The sequence below is a fragment of the Camelina sativa genome, chromosome 19 (assembly GCF_030686135.1).
Source record: "Camelina sativa cultivar CO46 ecotype springtype chromosome 19, ASM3068613v1".
NCBI lineage: Eukaryota > Viridiplantae > Streptophyta > Magnoliopsida > Brassicales > Brassicaceae > Camelina > Camelina sativa.
Genome location: NC_141898.1, coordinates 4,467,793 through 4,495,341, shown reverse-complemented (window position 1 = coordinate 4,495,341; position 27,549 = coordinate 4,467,793). Strand labels below are relative to the sequence as shown.

The following is a 27,549-nucleotide window of genomic DNA, read 5'->3' as shown; positions in this document are numbered from 1 at the left end:
TCTTTTTCAATCTACCACATTACCAAAACTTTTTCTGATCTACCAAAAGCAACGAGTGTAAATGACTTAAATAGTTCTGAAATTTTCTCTCCAGATATCATGTGCAATTGTATGACAACATGTGAATTCGCACTAAATGCATTGGTAACCCGATCTTGCATTAAATGTGGACAAAAGGGACAAGATGCAAATTCACATTAAATTCGCATTAAATGCATTGGTAATCCGTGATACTATCTAATAGACAACTATTTTAGGACAAGATGTTTTCAGTTGTAGACATTCAACGTTTAATGGACAAATGTTTTAGTTTGTCCATAAGTAGTTTCAAAATGTCTTCCAAACTATTTTTTTGTTATGTAATTCAATTTTTCAATTTTTAACAGATTTGTTCTTTGCATTTTCAGTATATCCACACACTTGTCAACCAATTAACATGTCTACAGTCAATTTTTATGTCCACACACAGATGTTAACCAATCAATTACATGTCCAAACTATACTTATTTATCCACAATCACTTGACAACCAATTAAGTAGTTGTCCATCGTTTGCGAATAGACGCGGAGGAAGTTGTCCATCGTTTGTTTCAACAAAATCTACAGAAGGCGGCTGAGGATCTGCGATATTCTCACCCTCTGGATGATCTCTGTGTAGACATAACAAATCAAATATAATAAGGATGTCTACTGACAGAAAGAGAGACTAAAGTTCTGTTATAACTTACGAATCTGTGGGGTCAGCAGAGTCGAGCGCATCCCCAATGTACTTTCAGGAATAAGGACAAGGTCACTGGGAAGAGACCACCGCTGGAGGATCTGTGTTATTCTCAACTGCATCACCGTTTGTTTCCATTTCCGAGAGGGGTCCAGCGTTGAAATTGCGGTTCAATCTGAGGAAACAAAAACAGGATCAACATATAACGAAAAGGATAACATTTAATACACTGAGAATTGAAAAAAAAAATTGGTAATTTACAAACTCCGGAGAGCAACTACGGTTAAACATAGAGGGTGTGAATGGTTGCAGCGGTTGGGGCGGACAAATCCATCTGTGGACTGGACCGTTTTTTATTTGCCATTCAGCAAATATAGTCCGCAGTAGTGCAGTCCAAACAAAGCAGAGACAAGACCGCTGCGGACCAATTGCAGACTGCTTTTGCATACAAATAGAGTTGGTCCGCAACGGTCTGCAGTTCGCCCTAAAAATAGAGCGGTCCACACTGCAAACGGATTTGGCCGCCCTGACCGCAGTTACCATTCAAACCCAGAAACTCTGGCAAGTGCGTGACAAAATATTTAGGGGACTCCACTATGACTAGGAGAGATGAACATGTCGACCATTAATGCACTCCAAATTTAAAAGTTATTCAGTTTGAAATAATTTAAAATTCTTGTAGAAAAAAAACACGAAAGACGAGACATAGAGAAAAAAAACACAAAAATATAAATTTTTGAGATTTATCCATTCGATGGACGGAGGGATACAAATGTAATTTTATCTAACAAATGTGATATCCCCCGAAAGGACTGAACCAATGTGGTAGATCACACGACTTTTGTTCGTGAATGTGGTAAAGTAGTAAAAAACTCAAACATCATTATCCAAAATAGAAAGAAAAAAGACATCGAGTTTCTATTGGAGATGATAACATTATCCATAGTAGAAAGAAAACATCATTATCCAAAATAGAGAAAAGATAAAAAAAAGAAGTAGATGAACAAACAGATGAAATGGCGACCACTCGGCCACAGAACGGGCGCCTTCTCTCTAAACCTAAAAACTCTCTGCCTTCTCTCTAAACCAAAAACTGCCGCCGCCGCTTAGTTTTACCGGCTCCGGTGGCTTCTTCAGCACCGGAGTCGGGTCTCTCCTTTTCTTTTGTCTTTGCTTCCATCTTTTATCGGCACATCCACCTTTTTCTTCCAATAGCAGCAGATCTAGATTTTCAGATCTAGAATTTTTTAAGCTTCGATCTTCCTAATCTTGGATTTAGCTTCTTGGCTCTGGTTCTTTCCGTCAAGTCTAGCTTCAGATTTGGCCGTTTTTATGGCTGAGGCAGTCTCCAACCGCTACTTCACTGCCTCTGATGAAGAATCTTCACCAACGCAGATCGAGATTTCCTTCCGGTTTTTATAGAGTCGTTCTTCCTGAATGAGCTCTAGGTTTTGGGTAGTGTCTCATCGCCCCCGGTAGCTCCTCTTTGAAGCAACATAAAGGGTCGCACGGCATGCTCATTCGGTTATAACTAGTGGTAAAGGAGGTTCTTGCAATTTAAACCGTTGTGTGTTTTTTCTATTCTGAGATTTGTTTTAATTGTTTTAATAAGATGTAGGTTTTAATTTTTCTTTTTGGATCTCTTGATTCTGTTCCAGGAAGTCAATGGATGTTGTGTAATTGTCTGTCTGGGTTGTTTCCCATTAACTCACCTTGTTTGGTCTTAGTCTCCGGGAGGGTTTTGTACTCGCTGGCTTTAAGTCTCCGGAAGGATTGATTTCCTTGTCGGCCTTTGTATCTTACTCTGAAGTTATTATGAATATCAATGAATCATTCAGACGGAAAAAAAAAGAACAAACAGGTGAAAGAGAAGAAGAGAGGGGTTCAGTAGTCGTCGCTTCTAATCAACTTCCACTTGTTCCACGAAAACAAGCAATTCGATCTAACGTGAAAGCAAGGATTCTCTGGGTTTTTGCCTCTTACTCCAAGCTAATCAATCCCCAAAGCAAACAAAAACATTCTTTCTTATACTACCCCTTCACTCCTCCTCTTCTTCTGTCTCTGATATATTACTATATCCTTCACCCACCATTCCTCTTGTCTCTCGTTTTGATCAAATCCATTGTCGTTGTTGATTCCCACAGGTTTGTTTTCCATTTCTCTTGTTGATCTCAATTCTGGGTTCTTCACTGTGCATTCTCAACTCTTTTAGTCATAAAGTTTAAAGCTTTGATAAGTAGAATCTGAAAAAAAAAAAAAAAAAAACGAACCTTTCCCTCTGAATTTGAGCATATTGAGTTTAGTTTTTGAAGCCAATTGTGATTTAATTTGTCTCTGAAGGTTTTGACTTTATGAGTTGAGATTGAGAAGCCCACTCTTGATTTCTAACAACGTTTGTGTTTTTCTAATTTAGCCCTCGTTTATGGCTTTGGTGTATTTCTCTTTTTCTAGCTGTTACCTTCCTTTAAATAATCAAACGGATTGAGCTGAATAAACATTCAATGTTTCTATAAATGTTGTAGGTTGTTGGTTTATTTGGATGTGGTGATTATGGATATGGAGTCTTGGAAGTTGCTCAGAAGTATTTGTATACTTTCTTTTCTCCTTGGCTCATGCTTCGTCTATCAAAGCCTTCGTGTTGTTGATGCTCAAGAAGATCCTAAACCAGCGGTGACTTTGCAAGTTGATGCTTCTGACGGAGCTGGACGACCCATTCCTGAAACTCTATTTGGCATATTCTTTGAGGTTTGTTAATGTTACAGTCTCCAATATATCTCTGCTATATACGCAATGTGTAATCGAAAACTTTATGTGCTATATGTTTAAATCATTTACAGGAGATCAACCATGCTGGTGCTGGTGGATTATGGGCCGAACTTGTTAGCAACAGAGGTTCGTTTCTTCTTTTTTAGCTTATTACTTCTGAAAATCCTTGGGAATCAAACATTGTTTGGCTTCCTTTCTTTCTTTACATGACGGGATCAAGGTGGTAGTAACTCTTAAGCAAAAAACTTTGGTTTCCAGGGTTTGAAGCTGGTGGGCAAAACATACCGTCTAATATTTGGCCATGGTCCATTGTTGGTGATCATTCATCCGTATATGTAGCTACAGATCGTTCATCATGCTTTGAACGGAATAAAATTGCATTGAGAATGGATGTGCTCTGTGATAGCCAAGGTTGTCCATCAGGAGGTGTTGGAGTTTATAACCCTGGTTACTGGGGCATGGTGAGTGTCAATTATGAAAACTCTTACAGCTCAGTTCCCTCTGTGTCAAGAGTATGCGTTTAGCTGTTCTTTCGTTTTTTTTATCTTCTGTTAGAATATTCAAGAAGGAAAGAAGTACAAGGTCGCTCTTTATGTGCGTTCGACTGGTGATATCGATCTGTCTGTGTCGTTGACGAGCTCGAATGGATCACGGACTCTTGCTTCTGAGAAAATTACGTGAGAAACCATTTCAGATTCTTCAGTTAAGTCTGAATACGTTTCTGTTGTTGTTTCAATTGTGTGCTTTCATTTGTTTCAATGCAGAGCTTCTGCTTCTGATGTTTCAAAATGGACTAAAAAGGAGGTTATTTTGGAGGCAAAAGGGACAGATCCAACAACCAAGAAAGGGTCAATATGGATTGACCAAGTCTCGGCCATGCCAGTGGATACTTACAAGGTTCTTTTTCCTTCTTTCGGATTCCCTATAGAGCCTTGAGATGAGTGGTTGAAGAGAGAGAAAAATATCGGAAGAGAATGAAATCAAATATTCAATATTGTTGGTTCATTGCAGGGACATGGTTTTAGAAACGATCTTTTCCAAATGATGGTTGATATAAAACCCCGTTTCATCCGGTTCCCAGGTAATATTTAAGGCTAATAGTGTTTTTGTTGCTTGTTCTGTCCAGATACACACTTCCTAGTTCATTGTGGTAAAGAGCATGACTTAAGATGATATAAGCTAAAGTTTATTCTTTACTCTGGATCTTTGTGAACGTAGGTGGTTGTTTTGTCGAGGGTGAATTGTTAAGTAATGCGTTCCGCTGGAAAGAAACCGTAGGGCCTTGGGAAGAGAGACCAGGCCATTTTGGTGATGTTTGGAAGTATTGGACCGATGATGGCCTTGGTCACTTTGAGTTCTTTCAAGTGAGACTTTTTTTTTTCTCTATTGAGTCTATTTAGCTCCTTCGTTTTGGATCTGTAATTATTCCGCAAGCTCGATATCAAAGTTAAATGGACATTCTTGCAGTTGGCAGAAGACATTGGTGCAGCCCCCATATGAGTGTTTAACAACGGTATTCTTTCATTCTCCGACTAGTATCTCTTCTGTATTCCAAATCTATCAACCTTATTTTTTACGTTTTGTGCAGGGATAAGTCATAATGATGAAGTTCAAACTGCCAGTATCATGCCCTTTGTTCAAGTATGATTACGAAACCTTCCTCTGTTTCACTAGTGAAGAAGCTGGAAAACCAAAATTTTTGCCTCTTTTTGCTTCAGGAAGCACTCGACGGTATTGAGTTTGCCCGAGGAGATCTAATTCTACATGGGGATCTGTTCGAGCTAAAATGGGACGCCAAGAGCCTTTTGAACTGAAATACGTTGCCATTGGAAATGAAGATTGTGGGAAAACATACTACAGAGGTTTTGCAATTTTTCTATGATCACATTCACTTGAGACTTTTATTGAGCATCTTTGATACTAAATGAGATTACAACTTTGCAGGAAACTATATTGTGTTCTATGATGCTATAAAAAAAGCCTACCCAGATATCAAAATCATCTCCAACTGCGATGGTTCTTCTCATCCGCTCGACCACCCAGCTGATTACTATGACTTTCACGTAAAATTTCTTTCTGACCAGAACCTGTAATTGTTGTCTTGTGTTCTCTCTTTCGTCTCAAAAAGTGTTTTCCTTTTGTCACAGATTTACACTTCTGCTAGCAATTTGTTTTCCATGTATCATCAATTTGACCGCACTTCACGCAATGGTCCAAAGGTGAGATTATAACACAACTTAACTTCAAAAGAAAGAAAAGATGAAGCTTTCAGCATTATGCTCACTTTGTGATTTTTCTCTTGCAGGCTTTTGTCAGTGAATATGCTGTGACTGGAAAAGATGCTGGTACGGGAAGCCTTCTCGCCTCTCTTGGAGAAGCTGCGTTTCTCATTGGTCTTGAAAAGAATAGGTTTCCTTCAAACTTAGCTTTGAACGCAACTAAAAACATGGAATGAGTAAAACCATCTAATGCTTTCTTTGTTGCAGTGACGTTGTGGAAATGGCTAGCTATGCACCACTCTTTGTGAACACAAACGATAGACGGTATCTCTCACTTAGTTTCTACTGCTTTTTCTGTTCTTGTGTGTACTCGGGAAGCTAAGGCAACAATCTCAATTGGTTTCAGGTGGAACCCTGATGCAATAGTCTTCAATTCCTCTCATCTATATGGAACTCCTAGCTATTGGGTCCAACGGTTCTTTGCAGAGTCAAGTGGAGCAACTCTTCTCACTTCAACACTCAAGGGAAACTCCTCTTCTCTTGTCGCTTCCGCAATCTCGTGGAAAAACAATGGCAAAGATTACATACGCTTAAAGGTAAACCGAGAGAACTACCCGCAGAAAATTCAATCCTGAACTCTCATTCTGAGCCAAATAAAGAAAAGGAAAGATAGAAACTGTTTCGAAATCTGTTAACTTTGGATTCATATGCAGGCAGTAAACTTCGGAGCTACCTCAGTAAATATGAAAGTGTTGGTAACTGGATTGGACCCGAACGTGATGAAAGTTTCGGGATCAAAGAAGACAGTACTTACATCTACCAATGTGATGGATGAAAATTCCTTCTCACAGCCAGAGAAGGTATAAAGTCAAGAAACATACAAATCATCATCATCACAAATCCCCTGTTCTTACTGCTTAAGCTCTAATTCTGACTCTTTTTTGCAGGTTGTGCCACATGAAAGCTTGCTAGAGATGGCAGAGGAGGATCTGACCGTTGTTCTCCCGCCACATTCCTTCTCTTCTTTCGATTTGTTGAAGGAATCTGCAAAGATAACAATGCCAATTTCTGATTCTTCTTCTCATCAGAAAACCACCACTCTCTGAAGAGTTAACCATGACAATAAATATAAATAATTTACTGTAAGTATTCGTAAATAAACTGTTGTTTATATTGTTGGTCATTTACCAATTTTAATTTAATGTTTTACAAATGCAATGCTCTGTCTTCTTTTATGTGTCACAATGAGGAATAACAGGGTGCAATCTGTGTATATTATATATATTTCCTTACCTCTTAATATAGAAATTATTTAAGGATGACTACTGAATGAATAATTGTTTTGTACTTTTGTTGGTTTCCAAATTAGCTTGAAAATTCTCGGATAATATGCCATATTTATTGTCTACCATATAGATACAGTTGAAATGATGCTTTAGTTTCTGCTCCTGTGGGGTTTAGCTATATATAACTAGGTTACGAATGATTGATTCTAATACACATACAACTCTGTACCAAACCCAGGTCAATTTAGTAACATCTGTAGATACATAGTATGGTAGTTGACTTCAACTACATGGTAGACGATCAACAAAGGCAAAGACCAAAAAAAAAAAAAAAAAGAGCATTGAGAAGAACACGAAGCAACCCTTACATCTACCTCTCATTCTGGAACCGGGGTCAGACTCGGAACATAGACATAGCTACAGGTTGACAGCTCACTGTATTCAGTGGATAGACTTCTACTAGTCTCAATTTGTTTCGTGACGACACCACTTTCATCAATTTCGTAAAAAGTGAAGACAGAAACCCAAGTATAATCTTCGTCTTCTTCTACAGTTTGCTCACACCATGCCATGATATTTCTGTGCTTGCCGATGGAGTATCCCGGACAAGTAAGGAACCGTAACCGCGGAAGAAGAGCAGGGCCAGGGTCAGGGCCAGTAGTGACACTGAAGTGACTGGCAAAGGAAACGACCTCATCACTCAACTTGTTTGTCATCCACACCTCAATGTCTCTTGTTCCCTCTCCATCTTGTGTTAAGAAAGAGAGTCTATCTCCATTGAAACATTCTAATCGGCTACAATCGTTCCAAAAGTCAGGACAATCGCATACGTCCTTGAATGTTTCCTCGGAGAAGTCAAAACATAGAACGAAATAACGTTCCTTCTTTAAAGCAAGCCAGTACATGTGGCCCTTGACAGACACACATTCCCATTTCATAACTATATCCCCATCAAACCCAGCATCAATACCTCTCCATGAATCAGACATGAATTCATAGATCTCATAGACTCTAGATTTATTACCAAGATTATAACCAAACCTCAAGATTTTGTAGTTGTGACGAGATGCATCGTCGTCGTATCCAACCCCGAAATAATCATGAACCCAGTAATCATCCGATGGTTCGATCCATTTGATTCTCCCCAAAAGCGGATTCCAAACTGCGAGACGCACGTAACCTCCTCGGCGTTCCCAGTCTTTACATATACAGAGCATGAGTCCATCACAATGAACCATCCAAGAAACCGGAAGTAGGTCATTAAACTCGTCGGGGATTGGTATTTCTGTCACGATTCCGGTCACCGGGTCCATGATTTGAACCGCAGGAGGTCTTTCTGTTACGATTCCGGTCACCGGGTCCATGATTTGACGCGCACGCTCATCATCGATTCTTAGGAATCGTTGGGAAGTGTGAATGTGATGATCAAGTTGCTTTTGCTTGAATCTTGCGTTGCTGCTGATGATTGCGTACCATTGCTTGCACGTCGTTTTGACACTGTTCAAAGATTCAGCCGGAGTTCTGCAAAGTATCTCTTCGACTAACTCAGACGGCAACGACGAAAAACGATTCGCGGGAGCCTGAGCCATGGGGACGTTTTGAAAGAAAGAAGAAGAAAAAGAGAGATGTGAGAGAGTATTGATTCTTGAAACTTGAAAGGTGATCAAATGGTTTCTTGTTTCCTTTTTCGTTTTCTCAGTTAGTATTTATTGACTTGAAGCGCGAGGATTTTATCAGCAAGCAAATCGGTTCAACCGAACCAAACTTATTTAGTATGAAGGTGGGGTTAGTTCTTTCTTGGGCTTATTAAAGCAAAAGCCCACTACAATTCTTGTTTGCGTTCTCGATTTCGTATCCACCGCAAAAGAAACAAATGTGTGGGATGAACATAGACGCTTCCAGAAGAAGAAGAAGAAGAAGAAACGACTTTGAGATTTCGAAATTTTTGTATTTTGTCCCCAAAAAAATATATAAAGGGGTTCCATTTGAAATCTCTCTCTGTGTAGTCAAAAATTAGGGTTTATTTCAATCCAAAGGAAGACGATTTTCGAATTCTGTAGTACAAAATCGTGAAATTGTTATGTCGGCGTCGACGGTGTCTCTCACCGGTACTCCGACGGCGGTTGTTAAGCGGACGCCGGTTCTCGCCGGTGAGAAGAAATCTAGTTTTGATTTCCCGCCGAGCGAATCGCATGCCGCCAATGCGGCAATTGGAGAGTCGTCGAACAAGGATCTGATCCGCGCGGAGGCTGTCGCTGAGAGATCTAGCAGTTACAACGTAGGTCCGGTGACGAGGAAGTCAGGATCCACCGCGACGGGGGTTAATACGACGACCACCACCACGCAGCGTCGAACGCGTAAGGTTCAGGGGAATAAGACGAACAAGGCGCAGTGGAAGACAGTGGTTAGGGTATTCGCTAAGCAATTCGGGGCGCTTCTGTTAATCGTTGGGTTGATTCAATTGATTAGGAAATTGACTATGAAGGATACGTCTCTGTCTTCTTCGAATTTTCCGATTGAAACGGAGATGGTGTTATCGGAATTGGAGAGTCGTATCTCGGCCGTTGATGGTTTGGTAAAGACGACGACGAAGATGATGCAGGTTCAAGTCGAGTTTCTTGATAAGAAGATGGAAAGCGAATCAAGAGCGTTGAGGCAAACGATCGATTCAACGTCATCTGCGTTGCAGGGTGAGTTGAAGAAGGTAGAGTCTAGGACTGAGACATTAGAGGCTTCCGTAGATGAGTTCAATGCTAAACCTTTGGTGTCTAGAGAGGAGTTAGAGAGGGTTTACGAGGAATTGAAGAAGGGTAATAAGGTCCATGATTCTGCTGTTAACATTGATGAATTGAGGGCTTATGCTCGTGGGGTAGTGGAGAAAGAGATTGGAAAACATGCTGCTGATGGCCTTGGCAGAGTAGACTATGCGTTAGCGTCTGGTGGTGCTTTTGTAATGGGGCATTCGGACCCATATCTTGTTGGAAGTCGGGGTAATTGGTTTGGGACAAGCAGGCGAGGGGTTCATAAAAAAGCGGTTAAGATGTTAACTCCGAGTTTTGGGGAGCCTGGACAGTGTTTTCCTTTGAAAGGAAGCAATGGCTATGTCCAAATCAGGCTAAGAGCGCCGATAATACCAGAGGCCGTTACCTTGGAACATGTCTCTAAGGTAGTTCTTGCATCTCATACTATACTTTCACAGGGAAATCAGTTTCTATAGGTTGATTTTATCCCTGAAGAAGGGTTTTTGATAAATGTTTTGGTATGAGATGCCATGTACGTCTAGTTTTGTGAATTTAGTTTTGTAGCTTGTGGGTTAGTTTACGGCGTAGCTGTGTAAAGATGCGTTAAAGAGGATCTTAGTTGCTTAACCTGTATTGATTTCCTTCCATCTTTGAGTAGAGTTTTTACCATATGTTCTTTTCTGCTACTCACTAGCTTTAGCAGTTCCTTTGAATAATATCAATATACAGTTGTGTTCTCGTGCTTTGTTCTGCGATATAGTGGTATGTACCAGTGGAGCTTGTGTACGTTTACAATGAGTGGAACTGTTATATGCACAGTATCATAAGGGTGTAGTCGCATTGCTTAGAGAGTGTAATTTGGTGGTCACACATTGCTTCCCATTGTAAACATTTGTCTGATCATTTTTTCATCTGAAGGCTAAAACCTTACACTGATTTTACGGTTATGCACCATGAAAACGAACAGGCTGTAGCGTTTGACAGATCAAGCGCCCCAAAGGATTGCCGAGTATCAGGATGGCTAGAAGACAAAGATATGGAGAGCGAGACAATGCTCCGTCTTACAGAATTCAGTTACGACTTAGACAGGTCCAACGCACAGACATTTGACATTACAGATTCTGGTTTCTCGGGACTTGTCAACGTTGTCAGGCTAGACTTCACATCCAACCATGGAAGCTCTTCACACACTTGCATCTACCGGTTCAGGGTTCATGGCCGTGAACTAGACTCGGTCTCTGCTGTTCATGCTTGATCTGAGGTCCACTTGAATCTTTTCTTCTCCTTGTAACATTCCCTCTCATAGATAACTCTCTTTTTTTTTTTTGGTTTATTTAGTGGGAAAGCTTCTAGTCAGTTGTAATCAGAATTAACGTTTCTTCACGTTTTTTTTTTAGTTTTGTGGAGTAGGAAACACATCGATCTTAGTTTTAAATCTGTTTTAGTTCGGTTTATTTGGTTAGAATGTATCTGACCGAACTGAAACCAAATATCCCGAATTTAATTTGGCATTCGGTGTTGGTTATATATATCAATATAGTAGGTGTGTAAATGATGCCATTAGCAAAATATTTTTCCAATGGTTCCTACAAATTCTAGTAGAGGGTTCCTACAAAATATTTGTTAGTTTAAGAAATATTGATTTTGGGTTATGATGGTTATTGTCAAGGTCATTAATAGGAAGAGTGGGTAATATTAACTGGACTCCATAACTTGTAAGTGTGAATTGTGTGATAGATTAGACAGAGTGACGACTTCTTTTAGACTTACACGGTTCCACCGTCTTGGCTTTAGAGAGTGACGACTTCTTTTAGGCTTCACCATCTTGCCTTGTCTAAAAGCTCCCCGACACATCACATGCAAATCTACGGTCAAATCATATAATAAGGTGGAAACCCTTCTAATCAAGTCAACCCAGCTTGTTAACTTCTAAAATTGTAATAAAGTTAAATTAATCTCAACATGTTGTTCATGACTGATTAATGTTAATTCTTTTACAGTGTCAACTGGCATATCTAAATGGACTAAACAAAAAATTAAGCTCTAAAATACCCCAATTTCACGGTTAAATCACATGTAATAAAAACTCTTCTACTAACCAAGTCAACCCAAGTCCGGTCATCGTGACGGTGGACCACCAGCTGCAAAAAACAATTAGTTCTCTTTATTTGACCAAAAACGAAACTATACGTGTATATTAATTATTAGACCAACATGCAATTACATAATTCCATTTCCCTCGAATCCATGCATTCATTAAATATCACAACCCTCCTCGTAGAGTATATATATATTGGCTATACAGATCCACAAAAACAGATACCATAAATACATACAAGATAAAACAAGATGAAAATGCAAACACTACACTTCTCTTCTTCTCTCTTGTTACTGTCTGTTAGTTTCCTCTCATTGGCTTTGCTAATCTCAACACAAGACCCTCCTTCACAGTCACCTTCTCTGTCCCCGTCACTGTCACCTTCACAGCCTCCGTCACGACCACCTACTTTGCCCCCGTCACAGTCACAGTCGTCTTCTCAGGCTTGTAAGTCAACTCCATACCCTAAGCTATGCCGTTCGATCCTCAACGCTGTCAAGTCATCACCGTCGGATCCATACAGTTACGGCAAGTTCACGATAAAACAATGCCTCAAGCAAGCAAGCCGTCTCTCCAAAGCCATCACAGGATACGCAAGGCGAGTGAGAAGCAAACCAGGCTCCTCCACGCCCGAGGAAATAGGTGCGGTGGCGGACTGCGGCGAGTTATCGGAGCTGAGTGTGAACTACCTCGAAACCGTCACGACGGAGCTCAAGTCCGCGCAGGTGATGACCGCAGCTCTTGTGGAGCATGTGAACAGTCTTCTCAGTGGTGTGGTGACGAATCAGGAGACGTGTCTCGACGGACTCGTGGAGGCGAAGAGTGGATTCGCCGCCGCGATAGGATCGCCGATGGGGAATCTCACGCGTCTTTACGGTATCTCGCTGGGGCTTGTGAGCCACGCGCTTAACCGTAACCTTAAGAGGTCGTTTAAAGCCTCTAAAGGAAAGATTCTTGGTGGTGGGAACTCAACCTATCGCGAGCCGCTCGAGACTTTGATTAAGGTAACTAATTAAGTTTGTACTGTCTTTAATTCTTTGTCTGTTTATACTTTATAGTATAGCTTATTCCTCTACATATTCTAAAGTTGTTAATAATCTAGTAATATAAACATTATTTTTAAATGGTTGGCGTAGAGATTAAAACAGAAATTAGAGGAAATATCAAAAACAGTATAAATGTAAGCCATTGTTCTTTCTATAAGATATATATATATATAATTCCTGAATTATAAAAAAGAATTAAATCAGAGATATATAATATTTTTTGTATGGACGAAGTCGAACATGTAGTTTGTGTTATAGTATGGCGATGTATCACCACATAAATTCAAATATTTTATCTAATAATTAAACTTTTGGTCGTACGTGTATAATTGAATAAGCCTCGTAGGATGACATAGTAAGTTAGATACGGTATGAATTTGCTAGTTTTGGACGCACGGAATGATATAGTATTCGTGCATATCTTAATATTCTAGATCGAGTCATAAGTGGATGTGGTCTTGTTGTGTGTGTGAGCCAGAACGCGTAAAAGAGAGTAAATGTCACATGGCCGACGCACATTTTAGTACAATTGAACAATGATCAAACGGGTCCCATTTTTTTACTTTAACAAAAAACATCAATATGGTCCATATTCGAATCCAACTGTATTCACGTGCATGCGCTCATACTCATTAGATTGTCACCGTCATTTCATGTGTGGCTACAATAAACATTGATTTGCAAGGCACGAGTTTAATTATATGCTAAATTACTAATCATGTATTAAGAAACAAAAAAAAATTTACTTCAGAATTTGAGTTGTTTTTAATTTGATGTTATATATCTTAGTTAACCAATGTTTTCAATGACAAAAATCTTAGATTTTTTCATGACAAATGAACAAAAAAAAATCAATTTAAATTTTGGTTTGAAATATTCCGGAAATATCTTTTTGATGATTTTTTTTTGGTGGTATAAGGGTTTACGTAAAATATGCGACAACGACAAAGATTGCCGGAAAGCTAGCCGGAAATTAGGGGAGCTAGGTCAGACGAGCGGCGGTTCCATCCTCGTGAGCAAAGCAGTGATTGTCGGTCCGTACAAATCCGACAACTTTACGACGATCACTCAAGCTATTGCAGCTGCACCTAATAACACTAGACCAGAGGATGGTTACTTTGTTATCTACGCAAGAGAAGGTGTTTACGAAGAATATATTGTTGTTGAGATGAACAAAAAGAACTTAATGCTTATCGGAGATGGAATCAATAAGACGATTATTACTGGGAACCATAACGTTATTGACGGTTGGACTACGTATAATAGCTCAAGCTTTGGTTGGTATTTTTATCTTTTTCTTTTTTTTTGTAGGAATTGGGTCAAGCAGTTTACTTAGTTTGTGATATATAATTGTATTTTTATTTTCTAGCTGTAATTGGAGAGCGGTTCATGGCGGTTGATGTTACATTCAGAAACACAGCCGGACCTGAAAAACATCAGGCTGTGGCTTTGAGGAACAACGCAGAAAGTTCAAGCTTTTATCGGTGTAGTTTTGAAGGCTATCAAGATACTCTCTACGTTCATTCTATGAGACAATTCTATCGCGAATGCGATATCTATGGTAATATAATGCTTCATTTTCCAACCTTTATTTTATTTATTAACTGTTGTTGGGATATGATTTTTAAAACTAGGCTCAAATTTCACAACTTTTAGATCTTTTCTTTAGTAGTTTGAACTTACCAAAAATACCAAAACTTGTCAATCATATGTATAGATTCTTATATTTGGAATGATCATGTGGTCCTTGCTATAATTTGCCTCCACAGGGAGGTGATCTATTGCAATCTAGTGGAGCCAACTCTTCTATACCACATATCTATTTATTGAAGTAACCGACAGGATTTAATATATGTCCTCTGTTTCTTCCCTTTTGTTATAGGTACCGTCGATTTTATATTCGGGAACGCAGCCGCAATTTTTCAAGACTGTAACATATATGCTAGAAAACCAATGGCAAAGCAAAAGAACGCTATAACAGCCCATGGAAGAGTTGATCCAAACCAGAATACCGGAATCTCTATCATCAATTGTACAATAAAAGCCGCCCCGGATCTTGCAGCTGAACCTAACTCTGCCATGACATTCTTAGGGAGACCATGGAAGCCCTACGCAAGGACGGTTTTCATGCAATCATATATCAGTGACATTGTCCAACCAGTCGGATGGCTCGAATGGAACGGTACAACTGGTTTAGACACAATCTACTACGGTGAGTACAGTAACTTTGGACCAGGGGCAAACACGAACCAGAGAGTGCAGTGGTTAGGGTACAATATATTGAACTTGGCAGAAGCCATGAACTTCACGGTCTACAACTTCACCATGGGAGATACATGGTTGCCTCAAACCGATATTCCTTTCTATGGTGGTTTGCTACACAAAGAATGAAAAGGAACACCGTATTATTTGAAAACCATATTTAATTATACGTTACGTACTTGCTAAATTAAAAAATAAAGCAATAAATTTCACCAGTCCTAGTTGTTGAGATCTAGATTTACAAATAAAATTTCGTCGATTGAAATAAAATAGCTATCACGGTACATTCGTGCGAGGCACTAAAATGTAGAATTATTTTATCGAGACGAGTCAATGGGAGAGTTATTCTCATGTTTATATTTATGCATGCTTATAAAAGTTTTTATATGTTTTGAGTAACCAATCAATTCTAAATCGAAACTTAATTATATCTCGAATTTTGTAGAAAGTCATATAGCGGATGAGATTTGATCCATAGACCATCACAATATATTAATTTTATTTATTGTTTTTGCATAATATAAGTTGAATTAAATCAATTAATCAAACCATTTTACAAGGGAACTGGAATAGTAGTAACTCTGAAAATGTTTACAGTATAATGAACAAATTTAGAGACCGGACCTGAACGGCACTTTCGTAGCCGGAAGCCATCTTTCTCCGTCGATGAAAGGTTTCACCGTAAACCTATTAGCTTCCTTGGTACTAAGGAACCTCAACTCCTTCCACTTAACCCTATTCCTCGTTGACGAACCAGCGCCGTTATTCTTATACTCACCGTAAAATATAGTATCCGGAGCAGAATCTCCGGTCCAAGGCAACCAACCTTTCCGGTCAACAAAACCGTGCAAGAACGAATCCATTATCACAGTCGTCGAGAAATTCTTCCATGGTCGACCTAAAAACGTTTTGACTTCGGTTAGGTCACCGAGCGGAGAGATGTTACAACGGTGAATTGAGATTCCTGTGTTCATGTTTGGATCATTACGTCCCTGAGCCGTGATTGTGATTTGTTGTCCTTTCATTGGCCGGCGAGGGAGGATCCGGCAGTTTTGGAGAACTGCAGCTGAGTTACCGAAGATGAAGTCGACTGTTCCAATGATGGTGCAGTCACGGTAGAATTGGCGTTGTGCATGCACGTAGAGCGTGTCTTGGTATGCGTTCATTGTGCAACGGTAAAAGGCAGCGAGATCTGCACTTACCATTAGAGCTACGGCTTGGTGTTTGGCTGGACCGGCTGTGTTGATGAAGCCCATGTCTCTTGCCATGAACCCTTTTCCAAACACAGCTGCACAATACAGAACAGAGTAAAAAAACAGAGCATAAAACATACCAACTATGACATGAGCCACTTTCTTGGATGATAAGTAATGATATTGTGTTGTTTGAACTAGGCCTGGGAAAAATACCCGAATCCAAAAATCCGACCCGAACCCGATCCGAAAAATCCGACCCGAACTCATATCCGAAATTTTAAAATACTCGAATGGGTCTATTTTAAAATATATCCGAAAAAATACCCGAATTAACCCGAACATGTATAAATATAGTGCAAAAATATTCATTAGTGAGATTTGAACCCATGACCTAAAACATCTAAAGGGTGCATTCTAACCATTTTGCCACTTCAATATCTTTGATTAATTCTAAAACCTCTAGTATTTATATATTAATATGTACAACTTTCATTTTTAAAATAGAATTTAGAAAGAGATTGAGAAGATGGACAACTAGAAGAAGAAACTTCGTTCATCTCAAATTCTCAGTCAAAACAATTAGTATAGGAATGGTATGAGAAAAAAACAACAAACTCGTGTGTTATGTGTTTGGCCAGTGAGAAGCATCGATGGTCAAGCCACTAATTCCTGATTATTGAATGAAATTGAGTTTTGTTTACTTAATTTCGTATTGAATTCGGGTACCCGAACCCGATCCGAACCCGATGGGTGTTTACCTGAACCTGACCCAAATACGAAAAATACCCGAATGGGTCTAGAACCCCTTTATCGAAATACCCGAAAATCTGGAATACCCGATCCGAACCCAAACGGGTACCCGAATGCCCAGGCCTAGTTTGAACTTTACCGAATGTTGCGGTCTTAAAAGTGGGTGTTCCATCAATGACATTGAGTCTACAAGAGACAATACTCTTGCTCTCTCCATCTCCGACCACCACAACGTTCCACATCTTCTTCTTGACCCTCACATTCTCAAAATAAACTCCTTTCTTCACATATATAATCGTCCTCTTCTCACTCTTCTCAGGCACATCCTTTGAAGCTCTACTTATCGTTCTGTACTTCCCTGAACCATCCTTCGCCACCACGATATGCGCCACTTTCCTCAAATTCGTGCTCTGCAACAATCTCCTGCCGATGTGGAAGTCCACTTCCACGTCAGCGGTTGTCAAGAGACGCCTCCGGAGTGTGAACGAGTCAGCGATCTTTCCGAGCCATGTGATGATCGCTAAGGCGTTACTCGTCATCTCTGTTGAGTTCTTGAGATGACTTTCTCCGAACGACTTCATATCTGGAGACAACGTTTCCACACACGTCTCTTGATACGTCTCGGCTGAGCTCAACCATGTACCACTACAAGAAAACAGGCCATTTGCCACTCCTATTATAGTCGCAAATAAGGGTTTTGCGACTACTTCACGACTCTTTTTGATGGTCGCAAAAAAACGGTGGCAAAATATGTTGGTCGCAACATTGTCGCTTATTTGCGATGGATTACGGACTCGTTTATATAGTCGTATATTTGCGACGAAACTGTGACGAGGATTGGTAGTTGTACATTTTTGACTAAACCGCAACGAAGTCTACTTAGAGACAATTTTGTGACTATATATAACAGTCCTATGTTTACGACCGTTTTGGGATTAACGGTAGAGTCTGGGTTTAGCGACTGAGTAAGGACGACCTATTAGTCCCAAAAGGGTTGCAAAGTCTGTTTTTAGTTTAGTAGCAGTTGAGTCGCAAATTAGTCGTTTATTATTGCGACTAAGTTAAGACTCTTTTTTTGTAGTCGCTAAGGTGTTCGTGTTTAGTAACTATTGTGCCACTATTTTGTGAATTGGTTTAGTCACAAAATAGTCACATTATTTGAATTGGTTTAGTCACAAAATAGTCACATTATTTGAATTGGTTTAGTCACAAAATAGTCACATTATTGTAATTGGTTTAGTCACAAATCAGTAACGTTTTAGCAATCCTAAATCTGATTAATTTCGGAATTTCAAATACTAATAATCAAAAGGAATGATGATTTAAAGTACCACAGAAGCAAAGTTATCATCCTAAACAAAAAGAGCATCCTAAACATCCAAGAAACAGTATTCAAAAGCAAGTTCATACATAAAGAAAAGAGGAATTAGAAGTTTAGTTGGAAGAAGTATTAGAGGTAGGAGAATTGGCATCTGGTATTGTGCCTCCATCGGTGGATTGTGCAGCTGGACTGGAGGCTGGTGTGGTGCCTCCATCGATGGGTTGTGCAGTGGTTGTAGGTACGGTAGCTGGTTGGGTGGCTGCAGGAGGAGAAACCGTAAAAGCTGAGTATTCAGGATTTTTTTCAGAGATGAAGAGGACAAGCTTGTTGATCACAGCTTGAGACTCTCGATGTTCCTGATCACGTCGTGCATTCTCAGACTCATGTTCAGATATCTTGCGCCGAAGTTGATCTTGAAGCTCCGCAAGAGTTGCTGCAGAAGAGCTCGCATAACTCTCTTTCCTTTTTCCTTTCCTTAGTGTCTCAACAAGTGATCCAAGGCCAAATGGGTTACCTTTGATATCTGTTTGAGTACACTAAACCAAAAGATAAACATTCGCTAATCAGCACAAACCAGAAAACCAAATGCAGAATCAACATCAAATATTCTAGGTTCCTAAGCATAGCTCATTAAACAATTTTAAGAAAACCAGGAGACTGTTAATCTAAGAATCAACATCTGTCATCATTCACATTAAGAAACCAAAATTGACAAAAAAAAATCACACACAAAAGACATAAACGAATTACCTGAAGGAAGATTTCATTTCTTTCTTCAAGGGAAAGAGTTCGATGTGTTGAACTCTCTGAACCATATGGACCATCATCGTCCGTTTCAGTTTGTATCTCTTCTATGGTCTTCTCATAGGTCTCAGCAACTTGTTTGGCTTTTTGATCCACAAAGGATCCATCGGGCCTCGTGTGTGTTTGCAGAAACACTTCGACCAGTGATACAGGACGCCCCAACCGTTCTTCCTACAATCATAGTGAAACACATTAAATTATGGAAATTTTAGAAAAACTTTGAGGTGAAGTGGATGGAAAGAGAAGTGTTACCATTTCTTGATGAATTTGTACATATGATTTATGACCAGCTAAGTGTTTGTGCACTCCAAGGCCTCCACGGTCCGATTTTCTGCAATGTGAAGCATTCTCACTCCTCTCAATGGCATCACGGGTGTTCCAGTATTCGCACATAATAGGCCATAATTTATCACCAATCCATGGTGGTTGTACACCACTCCTCCTAACTTGACTGACAATGCCTTTCATCCTGTTCTTTGCTATCTTCATGAAATCTTCTTTAACCAGCTCAGTAATCCCGATATCCCAATTATACTTTCGCTACAATAACACAAAACAGTTTAGTTAGCAAATTGACAAATTCATATATATAGAGTTAAGTGTTTAAATCATTGTCAAAACTATAATTTGACTGACCGCAAATGTCCTGAAGTATCGCTCTTGAATGGGTTGTGGAGTAACCTTCCAACTGTAGTAAGGCCCATCAAACTTTCTCCTAAAGATTCCAGCAATGACTCGAGAAAGCTTTCCTTTGTGCCGGTTAAACCTGTTACATTAACTGAGTAAGTCTACTTGAAAATATGAACCAATAACCTATTGAAACTATTGAATATCAAATAACAACCGATTACTGAACATGATCAAACTATTGAACATCAAATAACAACCGATTAGTGAACCTTATACCGCAAACTATTGAACACATTCATGGTTTCAGTTTGACATACACTTATAGACACTTAAAGCGGTTTATAATTAAAGCAAAGACAATTTAAACTAAACTTACAAAAGGAGAGAGTTTTTATATCATAACGTTTCGACTCCAGGGATAGGATGCTGAGACAGGAGTGGTAGATGTTCTCGGCCTGGAAGAGCTAGCAAACCATCCAACAGTTCTTGGTAGTAATCGACATTTGGATTTGGGTTTGCTGCTCTTCGTTTTCTTCTTCGCCATTAGCTTCCTCCGGAACATGCTCCGGTTGAGGTTGAGGATGAGGAACAAGAAGAGGCAGTTGTTGAGGAATCGGAGGCGGGGTAAGTATCCTCCGCGGTGGAGGTGTACTCGACTCTGGATTTTTCCTCGACGGTGGAATTCTTCTTGATGGTGGATCTGTAGTCGGTGATGGACTCCTTATCGGCGTTGGATTTGTTGTCGGCGGAAACTGTGAAGGACGGCTCTGATGTGAATGGGTTGAAGACTGTGTCGCAGAGTGTGTCGGTTCAGAAGGGTTCGACGAATGAGAAGAGGATCTAGGGTTACCAGTGAAGATTCAGACACCAGCGGCTGTTCTAGCACCGCGACCTCTGGAAGAAATCTTACCCTTAGGAGGCATTAGATCGAGAAATAAGAAAACGATTGAGATGCTGAGAAGTCGATTGAGAGAAGGAAAAAGATTTAGGAGGATTGAGAGAAATCGGTCGGAGAAGGATAGATTTCTCCGATTTGTTTGAGAGAGAACAGATCAATGCTTGTGAGAGTAAACCCTAGAGAATGACAAAGAAATAGAACGATGTTTAAGTGTTTGTGAGTGTTAAGAAAAGAAAAAATATAAATATCGTTTAAGGGTTTGCTTAGTTATTAACGAAATTGAGTCGCTATTTAGTCGCAAATGAATCGCAGATTAATTGATGTTGGGGAAAAAAACGCGAAACCAAATGATTCTCAAATTTCAGTAAATTTGTGGTGGGAACATAAACCGCCAAAATACCGTAGCAAAAGAGTCGCACAAACAGTAGCAAGAAAGTCGCAAAACAGTAGCAAATTCGTCATATACAAGAACAGAATACAGTGGCAAAGTAGTCTCAAATGGTTACTCTTTTGTGACTATTTGATATTAGTAGCAACCCAAAAGTTTTATTTTCACACATTATGAGCTGATTTGCAGCATAAATCACTCATCTTAGTAGTAAAAAGTATATACAATAGGAAGAGTTAGTAAAGCTTTGGTTTTAAAACACAATATTTACATTTTTCTAAAGATCTACACATTATTCCATTAGTAACATGTATTAGTTAAGATAGGTTTGGAACATATGCATGTTTGTATTATAAACATTGAAATTTAATACCTTAAAAAAGTTTTAGTGAAATGATTCAAGCAAATACAAGGATAAATGTATAACTAAGGATGAAAATACATCTCAAATATGATATTTGAGATACAAAAATATCAAGAGTGGGAAAAACGTCGTAGAGTAGTTGCTAATTCAGGTGTTAGTCGCTAAGTCATCGCAAACTAGTAACAAAGTAGTCTCAAATGGTTACTCTTTTGTGACTATTTGATATTAGTAGCAACCCAAAAGTTTGATTTTCACACATTATGAGCTGATTTGCAGCATAAATCACTCATCTTAGTAGTAAAAAGTATATACAATAGGAAGAGTTAGTAAATCTTTGGTTTTAAAACACAATATTTATATTTTTCTAAAGATCTACACATTATTCCATTAGTAACATGTATTAGTTAAGATAGGTTTGAAACATATGCATGTTTGTATTGTAAACATTGAAATTTAATACCTTAAAAAAATTTTAGTGAATAGATTCAAGCAAATACAAGGATAAATGAATAACTAAGGATGAAAATACATCTCAAATATGATATTTGAGATACAAAAATATCAAGAGTGGGAAAAACGTCGTAGAGTAGTGGCTAATTCAGGTGTTAGTCGCTAAGTCATCGCAAACTAGTAACAAAGTAGTCTCAAATGGTTACTCTTTTGTGAATATTTGATATTAGTAGCAACCCATAAGTTTGATTTTCACACATTATGAGCTGATTTGCAGCATAAATCAGGTGTTAGTCGCTAATTCATCGCAAACCTGTTTTTAGTCTTTGTTGTATAATAGTCGCAAAACAGTTGCAAAATTGTTTAGTTACTAAACGGTCGCTAATGTGCGACTGTTTTGTGACTATATTTAACTTCGTGGATACTAATTTTACTTGCAAATTGCCAGATTAATCAATCTATTAAGGTTTACTATAATTGAAATAAGTTTAATTTATTTTAACATTAATCACACATAGAGACAATATTTTACAAATCAGATGCACATTTAGTCTTCATATGCAAGTTCTTCATCTTCATCTTCATCATCGGATGTTGACAAGTTACATTGAAATTTGTCTTCTCCTTCAACATCTTCTATATCAATATCGATTGGTTCATCTTGATGACTATCGTCGACTAAACTCTCAATGATGATTTCTTCAACCAAAGTCGGAGTTGTCTCAATAACAGTTTGTTGCAATATAACCACATCATTATCGTTAAACTTCCCTTGAACAACATTTAGCGGATTAACTTTGCACACTGTAAGCCACGATTGGCGAGGTCGTTTAGTGTATGGATATGACAGATAACACACTTGATCAGCTTGAGAACCTATGTAAAAAACATAACATATTAAATTAATATATATATTTAATAATTACGTATGTAGGTAACTTAATTAAATATTTAGTGAAAAGAAACTTAACCTAAAATAAATGGTTCGTAATTTTGGTATTTTTTGATGGAAGCACGTCTACGATGCCTCCGTTTGTCATGCAGATACCTTTGCCAACCGTTGGGTCAAACCAGTCACAGTAGAAAAGTGTGATCTTTAGGTTAATAATGCCAGGATACTCAAGCTCGATTATGTTTTCAACGGTCCCAAAAAATCATCCTCCATAGATGCTTCAGAATTATTTTGCCCTCGGACACATACCCCATAATTCATTGTCTTTTTGGTCTGCCCGTGTTCACGCGTGTGAAACATGTAACCTCTGGTAAAATACATGGGCCACGACTTGACTTTGTTTTCTGGACCATCAACCAATTCATGAACCCATGGAGGAAAACTTTGGATATGTTTCATTGTAGACACCTACATAAGAAAATATATATAAATTGTCGGAAGTGAACCCATTCAGTAAAATATTTTTCTATATTAAATTATTTACATATACTTACATATTGGCGAACCCAATCGCTAAAATCTTCATCTCTTTTCGATGTGACTTCATCATCAGTGAGTTCTGGATATTCATACCGAATTTGATCGTCCAACACACTGTTTTCCCCAACATATAGAAGACAATTAATCCATAAATATATTTAAGAGAAATTGCTACAAAAATATACCTCTCTAAGGGACGAAAGTAATCACAATTCCGCAATACATATGCATGTGCGCATTTTTGATCTTTGTCAGACAGCTAAAACTCTGTAACTTGGCCACTAGGATGACCGACTTGAGTGAATATATCTGGTACGGGTACTAGATATACAGGAACCTCACCCGCATCATATCGCAATGACCTGAAAAATATTTAAAACTTTAATTAGCCTTTCATGTTAATTTAAAAGACCATTATATATTATAATGTAAGTATGAAATACCTCCTTCTACTAGCTGTAGAAATGTTTGAAGCAAAGTAGTGTTATGAGAAGTAAGATATCTCATCATTAATATATGATTGAACGATTGATCCCGCTGGATATCTTTTGTTCTTCGCCTTCCCTTTCAAGCGTTTAAAAAACCTTTCGAAGGGATGCATCCACCTATAATGGACTGGACCATCAAGTTCGGCTTCATATGGTAGGTGTACAGGGAGGTGCTCCATGACATCAAAGAACGAAGGTGGGAATATTTTCTCTAAATTGCACAAAATCATCACAATATTCGCTTTCAGGACTTGGACGTGACTTAGCTCCAATGATCGACTACTTAAGTCTCGGAAAAATGATCCAATCCCTGCAATGTATAAATAAAATCATTAATTAATTTGACATATATATGAAATTAAATTGCCATATGTATATATATAACCATATATATATATATATATCAAATTTTTACCTGATAATGCAAGATGGACGTCACGTGGTAACAACTCTGCAAACACAAATGGAAGCAATCTTTCCATAAAGACATGGAAATTGTGGCTTTTCATTCCTGAAAACTTCCCACCCTTAATGTCTGCACAACTAGCTAAATCAACTACATACCCATCTGGAAATTTTACACCTTTCGCACTCAATCTCAAAATAGGAAAAGGAGCTCTCCCACCAGCATCAACATGTAATTGACTTCGATCACAGAATCTTGCAACATCCAAGCGAGACCTCACATTATCTTTTGATCTGTTTTTCACATTCATAACAGTGTATATGAGATTATCGAGAATATTCTTCTCAATATGCATCACATCAAGATTGTGTCGTAAGTTAAGATCGGTCCAATACGGGAGCTTCCACAAGATGCTTTCTTTGTGCCAATTATGCCAACTTCCATAGCCATCCACTTTATTTTCATGCCCATTTCCTCCGCAGTCAGAAGTCTTTGGCGGCTCGGCATTTCTTATACGCTCATGTAAGACCTGTTCACCCGTCAAATATTGCGGTGGATAGTCGTTCACTGCGTGTTTACCTTTCAGAAAGTGTTTTTTATCCTTTCGCATTGGATGATTAGCAGGAAGAAATCTCCTGTGGCAATCAAACCAACATGTCTTCCTACCAGCTGGCAATTGAAATGCATTTGTATCATTCATACAAATTGGGCAAGCTAATCTTCCGTGTGTTGTCCATCCTAACAACATGCCATATGCTGGGAAATCGCTGATAGTCCACAAAAGGACAGCTTTAAGGTTGAAATTTTGATCTAAGGACACATCATATGCCTCCACTCCATTATACCATAACTCTGTTAATTCATCGATCAATGGTTGGAGAAAAACGTCAAGACTAGCTCGTGGATGATTCGGACCTGAATTCAAAATCGTCAGAAACAAATACTCCGTGTTCATGCACATCCCAGGAGGCAAGTTGTATGGAGTCAATATGATTGGCCATAACGAATGATGTTTCGACATCTGTACATAATCCAAGATAAACATAACGCGGTTCTGCTGCAAATGAGGGACGCAATTGCTGGAAATTCTTCCACTCAGCCGCATCTGAAGGATGACACATTAATCCCTCCTCAGAGCTATGCTCAGCGTGCCATCTCATAGAAGCTGCAGTCTTCTCAGATTGGTACATTCTCTTCAGCCTATCCGCAATCGGTAAATACCACATCTTGCTGAACGGTATTCTTGTTCTTCCTTCACTAGCCTTATACCTTGGTTTCCCGCAGAACTTGCAATGCTCCAACTTCTCATCATCTTTCCAAAAGAGCATACAGTTATCTATACATACATCATATGTACGACACGGTAATCCTAGCTTTCGCATCAAAGTCTCCGTCTCATAGTATGAACCGGTTGCCTGATTACCCTCTGGTAAATACTCCGTAAACAGTCCTGTCCATGAATCCATACAATTTTCAGACAAATTTTAGTCGACCTTATTGTTCATGAACCGAGCTGCCAACGATAATTGCGACTGCCCTTCCCGACATCCATCATACAGTGGAGTGTTTGCAGCAGCTAGCATATCATAAAACTGTTTTGCTTCTTGGGTGGGTTGTTCATGAACATGATCATTTCCACTTTCATGTTCATGATACTCGTTATATGGTACAGAACCATGAAATGCATCATTCACCATCCCAGCATATACATTCTCCCCATCAAATCCTATTGGTTCACTAGCACTAGCATAATATGTATTATTTGCACAATGACTACTAGTTCCTTCCCCAACAACATCATAATCTTCACCATGTTCATACCATACATAATAGTTAGGCATAAACCCCCTACTTAGCAAATGATTCGAAACTGAGACAGCTTTCAAAGACTTCGAATTGTGACATACTACACAAGGGCAATAAAACCTACCTCTGCTATTTTGTGCATGGCTACTGGCAAAATTGATGAACTCCTCCACACCCGCCGAATAATCCAATGAGATATGATTAATGAATGGATCGATCTGATTGTACATCCATGCTCTTGATTGATTGTTCCACATTATTTTTTTTTCTTTCTCTCGTTTTTTTTCTTTCTCTCTCGTTTTTTTTTCTTTTTCTCTTTTTTTTTTTTCTTTCTCTCGTTTTTTTTTCTTTCTCCCCCTTTTTTTTAATCTTTGATCTCGATGTAAATGGAGGAAGAAGTGGTGGCATATATATAAGAGAAATTTTGCGACTCTTTTGCGACTATTATAGAAAGAGTCACAAAATTTCAGTACACCTAACACACTTTTGCACGTTTTTTGCCAACATGATGCGACTCTTTTGCGACCATTTTCATAGGAGTCCCAAAAGTTGAGTACATCTAGGTTCCACATTCTCAACGTTTTTTGCCAACAGGCAGCGACGACTTTGCTACTAAATGATAATCAAAAAAGTCGTTGCAAATAAGTCTTTATTTTGCGACGTTTTTGCGACTATTCTAACGGACCAAAAAGGCAGTTGCAAAGTAGTCACAAAATACATCTTGTTTTGCGATGAAATAATATCAGTTACCAAAGAGTATGTATGTGGTCGCAAAAGTGAGACGTCTTTGTGACTGTATTGTTTCGTCGTAAATATGCGACGCTTTTCCTTCTGTTTTTTATATGGTCGTTAATTAGTATTAAAACAGTCGCAAAAACGTCGCACATTTTTGCGACAAAACAATCAGTCACAAACGGTAGTCGCAAATGACATGTTTTTTTGTAGTGTACGGAGGTCATCTACTATCTCAGGTACCATGATGTCACCGTTTGATGATGACGTTAACGTGTTGTTGAGGTTATCTATCGTTAGGTCAAGAAGCTCAGCGCAGGCACTCATGGTGATGTTGCTCTTTTCATCCCCTGAGGACGAAGAGAATGCGTTGAGAGCTTTGAAACTTCGGCGATTGTGATTTTGACTGCGACTTTGAAGAGCTCTTCTGGATCGATACTGCTCGCGTTTGGAGCTGATCGAAAGGTTTCCATACATTTGTCTTTGTGCAACGTAACGTCGCAAACGGCTTTAACAGCTTTCGAGGATTTGATCTTCATTGTCTCTGATGACGACTATAAAGGGATCCTTCTTGGTTTTGTCCCATCAGCGACACTAAGGTTTGTATTACTTATGGTTATATAAAAAAAAAAGGTTTGTATTACTTATGATGATTCTTATGTGTTTTGGTATGCTTAACCTGCTTGAATTCTTGCACAAATAAGCACCATTCTACTTTTTGGATGAATTCCCCGTTGATGGTATAATGC

At 38.9% G+C, this 27,549-nt stretch overlaps 4 protein-coding genes and 3 pseudogenes across 4 annotated transcripts; 3 read left to right on the top strand and 4 right to left on the bottom strand.

Moving 5' to 3' along the window:
* The first annotated feature begins 1,544 nt into the window (after positions 1-1,544).
* LOC104764788 (alpha-L-arabinofuranosidase 1) lies at positions 1,545-6,337 on the top strand. The gene is given in 18 exon segments (XM_087503145.1): positions 1,545-2,254; positions 2,376-2,861; positions 3,240-3,462; positions 3,555-3,609; positions 3,742-3,944; positions 4,039-4,160; positions 4,248-4,380; positions 4,495-4,564; positions 4,702-4,847; positions 4,951-4,996; positions 5,072-5,124; positions 5,202-5,235; positions 5,238-5,345; positions 5,428-5,546; positions 5,631-5,702; positions 5,789-5,892; positions 5,970-6,026; positions 6,109-6,337. Coding segments are annotated over 17 exon segments (2,103 nt in total). The 5' UTR covers positions 1,545-2,254; positions 2,376-2,532.
* Positions 6,338-7,365: 1,028 nt separating this feature from the next.
* On the bottom strand, positions 7,366-8,577 carry LOC104764789 (F-box protein At3g08750 pseudogene; annotated as a pseudogene).
* A 248-nt stretch (positions 8,578-8,825) lies between these two features.
* On the top strand, positions 8,826-11,298 carry LOC104764787 (SUN domain-containing protein 2). Its single transcript, XM_010488385.3, has 2 exons — positions 8,826-10,154; positions 10,697-11,298. Exons 1-2 carry the CDS (start codon positions 9,069-9,071, stop codon positions 10,982-10,984), a joined length of 1,374 nt encoding a protein of 457 aa, XP_010486687.1. The 5' UTR covers positions 8,826-9,068; the 3' UTR covers positions 10,985-11,298.
* Positions 11,299-11,370: 72 nt separating this feature from the next.
* Positions 11,371-15,345, top strand: LOC104767425 (putative pectinesterase/pectinesterase inhibitor 25). The gene is made up of 4 exons (XM_087500642.1): positions 11,371-12,831; positions 13,793-14,150; positions 14,243-14,434; positions 14,756-15,345. The coding sequence occupies exons 1-4, from the start codon at positions 12,079-12,081 to the stop codon at positions 15,262-15,264; spliced, it is 1,812 nt and encodes a 603-aa protein (XP_087356768.1). The 5' UTR covers positions 11,371-12,078; the 3' UTR covers positions 15,265-15,345.
* Positions 15,346-15,746: 401 nt separating this feature from the next.
* Positions 15,747-27,339, bottom strand: LOC147920155 (putative pectinesterase/pectinesterase inhibitor 24 pseudogene; annotated as a pseudogene).
* Positions 22,484-23,499, bottom strand: LOC147920157 (uncharacterized; annotated as a pseudogene).
* On the bottom strand, positions 23,628-25,367 carry LOC147920156 (uncharacterized). Its single transcript, XM_087502979.1, has 3 exons — positions 24,272-25,367; positions 23,953-24,166; positions 23,628-23,730 (listed from the first exon to the last, which is right to left on the bottom strand). The coding sequence occupies exons 1-3, from the start codon at positions 25,365-25,367 to the stop codon at positions 23,628-23,630; spliced, it is 1,413 nt and encodes a 470-aa protein (XP_087359105.1).
* Positions 27,340-27,549: the final 210 nt, after the last annotated feature.